At 35.9% G+C, this 8770-nt stretch overlaps 1 protein-coding gene across 1 annotated transcript in view; it reads right to left on the reverse strand.

Moving 5' to 3' along the window:
- LOC109831548 (enoyl-[acyl-carrier-protein] reductase [NADH] 1, chloroplastic-like) overlaps positions 1231-8770 on the reverse strand; it is a 10749-nt gene continuing 3209 nt past the window's right edge. The window contains exons 3-13 of the mRNA XM_020398889.1: positions 7551-7660; positions 7409-7464; positions 7187-7271; positions 7045-7092; positions 6297-6371; positions 6098-6209; positions 2442-2493; positions 2302-2353; positions 2155-2212; positions 1739-1837; positions 1231-1644 (exon numbers count right to left, since the gene is read on the reverse strand). Coding sequence (XP_020254478.1) covers positions 1514-1644; positions 1739-1837; positions 2155-2212; positions 2302-2353; positions 2442-2493; positions 6098-6209; positions 6297-6371; positions 7045-7092; positions 7187-7271; positions 7409-7464; positions 7551-7660 — 878 coding nt within the window. The 3' untranslated portion in view covers positions 1231-1513. The remainder of the gene's footprint in view (positions 1645-1738; positions 1838-2154; positions 2213-2301; positions 2354-2441; positions 2494-6097; positions 6210-6296; positions 6372-7044; positions 7093-7186; positions 7272-7408; positions 7465-7550; positions 7661-8770) is intronic.

An 8770-nucleotide genomic window follows, 5' to 3' on the forward strand; every position in this document is an offset into this window, starting at 1 on the left:
AAAACCCTATCTTTATTGATTTAGGGGCTAAATTTGAATTTTAAACCATTGGTATCGGATATTGCGGGACTATTCTATTAGTTTGCTAGATATTTTGGCACTTCATTTTAGCCGTGCACGTTGTTCATATTTACACAATATAATTTACATTTATACACGAGCTTTGCTACAGGGACCCAAAATATGAGATCAATAAAGGGGACAAGTGAGGTGTCCCCCTCCTATTAGATAATGAGTTGGCCATCATTAATGATGATCAATTCATTATCCAATAGGAGGGGAACATCTCACTTGTCCCCTTTATTGGTCCCATATTTTGGGTCCTTAAATAATTTTTCATTCCTTTTATATCTTAAGAAGTAAAAGTAAATAAAGATAAAAGTAATTGTGGTTATATTTCTTGACATATGAATTGCTATCTCCAAAATAAATTTTCACGTGCAATGTTCATATTAGTGACATAACTCGTACAATTGGCTAAAGACTAGTAGTTCCCAAGTGTGGGAAAATCTTTCAAGACCGCTGCTTGTCAGCTACGTTTCTCTTATGGTCGCCGGTTAGACCAAGTTAACAGCAAGCGCCCTGCTACGGCTTCATTCATGTCAATGGAATCAGAGAAGCTTAGAGAAAAGGCGGGGGCGAATCTTCCCTTTTAGGCGGGGAGACAAAATTGTTTGAAGCACGCACAAAACCGGAAGTGCCCCTTGTTTCAAAGAGAGGAGGACATTTTGAAATGAACCGAAGTAAGTATGAATTCATCAAATATCCGAATATTTTTTTCGTAATACAGAATTCATCAGGAAAATACAACGGCCAAAACTGAAAGGCTTGGGCTGGGCTTGCGGGTGCGGAAAAACCAAAATCTCTCTCTAAAGCTCTTTCGAAAAAGTTGGGGGGACGCTTGGGCGAAGCCTAGCATCAACGGGATGAAGTTCTGCTTCCACTTCAGTCTAAATCGGAAAAATGGGAAGTGAAATTTGAACAACTTCGAGATTTTCTCTTGGTGAGAAAGGGTCTCCGGAATAACACAAATTCGTATCGAGGTTTGATTCACTCTTTACCTTCTGCAAACTGCAATGTGTGCGCACGATTTTGCTTAGCAGTCACCCGACAATATAAAGGTTTATGCAACTATGACTGAGTAGCATGTGCATCTCCCTGCTGTAACTGATTACCATTTTTCCATCACATTTATTAGCCACCAAGTGTGCAGGCTCCTGACATCGGAAATTAGAACAAAACTATAACTGCGACCATGAAGTGCATAGTAACTACAATTCTGAATAACGATACAACAGTAAGCATTAACCAAGAGGAAAGTTCACTACAAATTTATAACAAACTTCATGCGTTCCTGCCAAAATTCAACAAAGAACCTGTCTCCTCCATTGTCACCAATCTAAATTTTGCAAAGTCTCAAACTCGTTATTAATGAAGAAAAACCCCGTTAAAATGGAAATCGAAAATGAGAGAAACACAAGTAGGTTCTTTAATTGGAGCTCCATTGCCGATCTTATATGGAAAGTGAAGGGCTATCGCAAGCAAGACCCATTGTGTTTAACCCATTGTCCACGTACACTACAGAGCCAGTTACTGCTGAAGCCAATGGTGACACCAAGAATGCTGCAGCGTTCCCAACTTCATCTGTACATAACAAGTTTTGTCTCCCAGATAAGAAATAAGTATGTTGTCTGAAAAATTATAATAAGGAGGATTGGCATAATTTATTTGATCTCACCTGCTGACAGTTCTTTCTGCAACGGTGCATTGGTGTAAGAGTAATTTATCATCTTCTCGATGAATCCAATGGCTTTTGCTGCTCTACTCCCGAGTGGACCTGCAAATTTAAGTTAGAGAACCTGATCAAATAACTAACCATTGAGAAAGTTCAGATGTATTGTGCTCAATGAAGTCCTCACGATAATAATACAGTTTACAAAAAAATTAGGCCAGGGTCCTATGGGATATCTTGCACGTTGGGTGACTTGGGCTGAGTTTCATTAAACAGTTCAGCCCCAAGCTCAAAATGCGATCCAACTTTAATTTAGACAGCTCTAGAGAGCAAGAAGTCCATTTGATACTCACAACATCCTCCCTAAGCCTTACTGATTTACTGCTATAAGTTACAACTTGTGTAAAAACAGACAACCATACCTGCAGAAATCGTATTAACCCTAATTTTGCGTACCCTTCCAGCTTCAAAAGCTAGGACCTGATGACAAAAGAATATAAGGCAATATAGTTTGTATAAGAAAATCAACACAAATAGAAACGAAGGAAGTACCCAAGGGAGAGAATTACTCTGGTATCACTCTCCAATGCTGCTTTGGCGGAGCTCATGCCTCCACCATACCTACACAAATAGTTTCCAATGTTAGGCTACAGTGATTCTTCAGTGCCTGAACTTGGTTTCTACTGCAATAGATGGAGAAATACAGTACCCAGGAATGGTCCTTTCAGAAGCAATATATGTCAAGGAGATGGATGCACCCCCTGCAGTGTATCATATAGTAAAACATTCATCTGGTTATATAGTTGAAATTGTTGAAATCAGAGAATTAGAGAGATTAGAAAGTTAATTTTTACCTTTCACCTCTACCTATATATATTTATATAGGAAGACCAATCTAAATCCTTCATATATCATCCTTTTGAATAAACTAAGTTCTCTCATAACAAACCTTAATCTAGAGCATGTATATCGTATATGTCCAATTTGTTACAATTCAAATGCATACACACTAATTTATGGCAAGACTCAAAAAGCTCAAAATATTCTGCTTTTGAACTTCTCTTTGCGGTAGTCTTAATTTTCTAATCTTCCACTTGAATATCCTCCACTACCTTTGCCTTAAAGAAAAAAAATCTTGCTCTACCACAATCACCATCTCTACCAAAATCATCAAATGCAACAACTTGATCTCCTCTTGTCTCTCTCGGTCTCTCCCTTGGACAAGTAAAACTGATCTCTCCCAAATAATCGCTGCTATAGAATTTTAAAGAAAAAGATTCTCACAAAATACTAAGATTTTTTTTTGTTGGTGATCTGCAAAAGAACCGATCCTCTTCAGATTCACCAAACAAATGATCCTCCTATGGAAACCACCAAACAAACGATCCTCTTTATTGGATCCACCAATTAAATGATATCTTTTAGGAATCTACCCTATGTTGCATGGGTATAGGTACGGGTAAGGGTGCGGGGCACGACAAATTTGTAAAAGTTAGGGTACAGGGACACGGCTATATAAATATTTGTATACACATATATTATATATTAGAACTAATAATTTATATGGGAACAAGGATGGTAAGTATAATTCCTACGATAATTTTGTGTTTCTTTTATCATAGATTATAAACTAGAAAATCACTAGTTTTTATACTAGACATCCAAACAGTCCTTCAAAATCATAACTCGGAACCTAACCTATGTCTAACAAGTTTCAAGAAGTGGATGTGAATCATAGAATATATGTCCAAAAAATACATATCAAGTGTTTTAAATTAAAATATATATTGTATAATTGAATACATGCCCGAATAAATGAATGCACATATGCAAGGAGTGTCTAAGGAGTTTGGGTACGAGTATGGGTCGGGTACGGGTACGGCTTCAGTTTAGAAGTACACAGGTAATATAGGATCTACCAAATGAACAATCCTCTATAGGGATCTACAAACAAACGATCCACATCAAATCAGCCAATCAAACGATCCTCTCCTTTCATCAACCAAGCAAACGATCCTCTCCTCTTGTGCATCTTTTAAATGCTTAATACATCATCCATGGAAAATCGCAAGTTTGCTTTAGAAACCAACAATCCCATGACAGTTTGAACCTTCCATAACTCATCATGGAACCCAGTATTAAGCATTCATTACCATATAAGAGTATGATTGTCCAAAACCTATTTCAATCCCTTCATAACCCCCTCGTGCATCGGTATACTCTCACAAATGCTCAATCTCAAAACTGTTCTAACCAAATGGCAAGCCGTAATCTATGAAAATCTCTCACACTATACCAACCACTTCAAGAAATATCTCATAAGACCCAAAGCCTCAAACTCACCAAGCTTTGAGATTGCAGAAAATAACACAAGCCCATCAATTCTCCCAGAACTAAACACACAATGAAAGCAAATCTTAAAAGAATAGAGCCCATCATGAGTCATCACCAACATAATCAAGACGTCTCTTGGCAAGTTCAAAGCTTCCTTAAACAAGCCCTTTTCACTTTTAATTCTTACTACCTTCATCCCCTACAAAGATAGTAACATCGACATCCAATTAGATATTAATCAAGTGACATTACTTCTTCGGTCCGAAACCAAGGAATCTGTTGTATATGATGCAAAATGGATCATTTTCTATGGGTCGGAGTTTGAAGAAAGGGAAGGGGCCCTCGACTCGAAACAAATAGAGTAAGATTTATTCAATCACATAGTTCGGGCTCCTAGAATATGAAGCCCTTATAGTGATCTATTTGATTGTATCAAAAGGTTTGTTGAATTGGCGTTTCCCTTTAGGTTACGACATTTTAGGCCTTTTTACTTCTAGTCGTATCTACATTTGTCCAATCCACCTATGATAACATCGACACCCGCTGCTGCTCATAGAAAGCTTAACAATATCTCGAGTTCCCTCACTTCGTTCTTCTCTCAAAACTTCATAAAAATGCTATACATAATTCTACAAGTTTCCCAAAGATGGAACTCATTTTCTCAGACTTTTACCTTGTCCTTTTACCTAGAAATACTCAATTCCAGATATAGCATATTGTAGTCATGCATTGGATTAGAGCACAGTTCTGTATGTTGAAAAGGAGAGATCTTGCACCACCACTAGTGCCATCACAGATCGTGCGGTTTTCATCACACTTTTGTAGGCTATAAGAGTCATGCTCGATGTAGAGGGAGTTGTTGGAGCAGCCAACATCCTAGACAGTGCAAAGTACATGAATGTTCTCAGTAGTGCGGGGAACCACGTTGGCAAACAAAATCATCATGATTCAGCCGGCATCAATGCCTCAAATTGTCTTGTCAAAGAACACCCTGGGATTGCACGAGAAGTTGGTAGTGATTAAGGCATTAAGGTTATAGACTTTTTTTTAAGGGGAGGGGTTTTATGATTTACGGATTAGTGATTTGTGATATAGATGAAAAGGGAATTGTTTGTGATGTCAAAGCCACCCAAGGAAAAGCTGAGAGATTGGTGCTTGTGGCAAAACACCTCGACAACCCTGAGATTAAGGATGAAAAAGAAAAGTTGTCCCTAGGGTTAAAAAGGCGGAGTGTGATCACGGGCAGAGGAAATTTAGGGTTTAGAAAGGAAAAAGGTTAGGGTTTAAGTGGTTCTGATACCATGTTGAAATGAGAGAATTAGAAAGATTAGAGAGTTAATTTATATCTTCTCTCTACCTTTCTTTATAATAGAATAGAAAGTTAATTTATGTCTCCTCAGCTAGCTATCCAAATCCTAATTACATAAGAAATTCTAATTGTACAACTATAAAGAACTTTCTAGATATAACATTTTCTGGATATACTAACAGTAATAAACTTTACCTGCCTGCTAACCTGTTTGATGATTTGATTTGACTGTGAACAGTATGTTCAACTATAAAATTCACTAGTACAAAGTATCTCAATTTTGTGTATGCTGAATTCTATGACATAAATTCTGAATTTACACTGTAGGCATTTGAAAGATGATCATTTAGTAAGAGGCATGCAGTTTATTTATGGACCTATTTCGTAAAAGCATGTATATTAGGTATTATATTTTTTATTTCTCAATAGTAGGATCTGCTAGCTGCTTACTGAATTACTTCTATATTAATGCAGTTATACAGCAGTATCTAAACAAATTTTCTATTAAGGATGTAAATGCACTCTTTTTTGCATTAATGTTTTTGTATTTGACATTTCCTTATTTATGAATGTCTTTTAATTATGGTCTTAAGATTTATGAATTTCTTTTAATTATGGTCTTAAGAATTTACAATCATTTTTTAACAGAATAAACCCAAGTTTAAACTGGACAAACTGAAATTGAAAAAAAGATGAACACAAATATTGCATGGCAAGAGCACCTGGATTCATGATAGGAAGAAAATTTTGCAGGAGAGATACAAAAGAGTAACTTGACGCAGATATGGCAGCAAGGTATCCCTTTCTTGAAGTTTCCAGGAGATGTTTTGTAACCTGCTTACAAGGAAACATAATCAATCATCAAATTAAACAAATTAGAAAAAAGGAGGGAAAGAAAAAAAAAAGCAAAAGAAACTGCACCTCTGGTCCATTTGCAAGTGAATGCACAAGAATGTCAATAGTTCCAAAATCATTCTTGACAGATTCTGCAACTTCCTATTGTCAAAGTTTACAGAGTATCAGAAGCAGAAAATGCAATTGACTATTATATATATATATATATATAATATATATATATATATATATATTATATATATATATATATTATATATACTATATTATATACTATATATATATATCCCTGGGAAATATGATTTTAATGAGCACCTCTAGATTGAATCTAAGAATGCACGGCCTCTCAATTATACTAAATCTGCGCTATTTCAATGGATGATTTGTTCCATTCATCATGATCTAAATGTCTTAAAACATCTACAAAATAAAAATCATGATAATTGAATATTTCTAACACATATTTTTCATTGTCTCTTTGATTGTGTTGTCATAAAACCATTAATTTTACTATCACTTGATGCATTAGTAAATACAACCCAATATGCTAATTTTTGATTTACATGTCATCCGAATCATATAGATCAAAATGAACGGAGTGGATCAAGTAAATTGATTGTGTATAATCTAATTTTGAAGGTGCATACTTAGATTCAATCTAATGTGGCTCCTTTATCATACACTGTATAATGAGGGATTACGCATGTTTTACTGTGACTAAAAAAACTTAAACTTAGCTACATGCCCACGGTCTGGTTAATCTCCAAGTATATAGTCGTATTATTCATGAAATATATAAAAGGATATAGCATTTTACCTTCACAGTCCAATTTGAGGAACTTGCATATCTTTTATTTGTTTTAACCTGTAAAAGATGCACCTCATTAGCAAGCGAGCACCTTCCAAAAGAACTATGCAGAAAAGAGACCAGAACATAAAAAAGGAAATAAACGTCTCACATCTTCAGGAACATCTTCAGGAGTATCATACACTGCATCTAAAGGGTAAACTTTGGTGATCTCCATAAGAGAACCATCTGGTAACCTGTCATTTTTAGAATGGAGGCATTAAGTATCTAATAGTGCAAAGTCAATACCAAACTTATAAGACATCCATTTAATAGAGGAGGCAACCTTGCTATTAAAGTACAGTATGATTAAGTCTAAGGTATAAATACATACAGACGTGACTCGTCGAATTTTCCACGTCTGAGACTAGTCTCAAATATCTTCAATGCCTGCAAAAGGAAAAGTTTTATGATTAAAACTCAAATACAAATAATATTTTTGTGTCAAGAAAAGTGTATGAGTGTAGGTCACATACTGGCACCCAAGTACCAACAAGAATCTCAGCACCTGCAGCAGCAAGAGCCTTAGCAATGGCCCAACCATAGCCATTGTCATCAGCCACTCCAGCAATGAATGCCCTTTTACCTGAGAAGAAGAAGAAAGCCATATGAAACTAAGCTGTGTTGGCATTAGCCCAACAGGTCCATAGAGCAAAAATATCCTACATAGGTCACAGAGGCAGAGAGCAGGACAGTAATACAAATAGGTAAGGGTAGACGGGACATGTTGAAGAGGAAATGGGTTTGCCTAATGTTCCTAAGTGGGCATAGAATTGAGAAAAACACTGTGATCTAATACATGGAAATGTAAGTAGAATGCATAACTTTGTTTCATAAAATTTGAAGTATCTTGCCCAAGGGGCGTAGAAATCAACTAAAAATAAAATAAAATATTAACTAATTTCCATCTGGGTCGAGGACTAAGATGAGCATTCTTTTTTTTAAGATAAGCATAGTTACTGCAAGAAACTGACTAGTAGACAACAACTGACTTGGGAACAATTAGCTGACATCAAAATACGTTATTGAAGATTGGTAAATCAAGATCATCATTCATAAGAGGGTGGAAGCTACAATAGAAAACGGGGAGTCAGCTCATCAATACTGAGGACTTGTGACTAGAGATTTCTGCTATCAGACAGCACATGACATTCATAAAGCATGATATTAGGAGTAAATTTTCACGTAGGAAGTAGAGTACATAGTAAGTATCACTAGTAAATCCCAGAGACAAGTAACAAGCAACATCTCAGATGAAACTACCAAAAGTGGACAGAGATTCATAAGCAGTTTAACTAAAAAGGCTGGCAATATATACAGGAATTGACAGAAATGCATGAATCAATAACTAACTGTAAAAGAAGGGATAAAGCTAAAATTCATAGTGTGCATAAATATTAGTAAAAGAAATAACAGTTTGGAAGTGGGGGAAAGGCTCAGGAAATACAGAAGTGATTTCAGCAATACATAGAATGATACCGAAGATGTTTACCATGCATATATTCTGTATACGATGGTAAATGCCTCCAATCTAGGGATTTCAAAATCAATATTTAAAATTAATCGTTTTTGGAAGTTAACCATAAACACTATGGCAAAGTGAAGTCACTCATAAAGAAGTGAGAATTAGTTGACAAGGGTACAGCTCAGCAAAACAAGACTTGGAATTTATGCAGCTTTACCTATTGTGTGTGTT

This window comes from Asparagus officinalis, chromosome 2 (assembly GCF_001876935.1).
Source record: "Asparagus officinalis chromosome 2, Aspof.V1, whole genome shotgun sequence".
NCBI classification, from domain to species: domain Eukaryota; kingdom Viridiplantae; phylum Streptophyta; class Magnoliopsida; order Asparagales; family Asparagaceae; genus Asparagus; species Asparagus officinalis.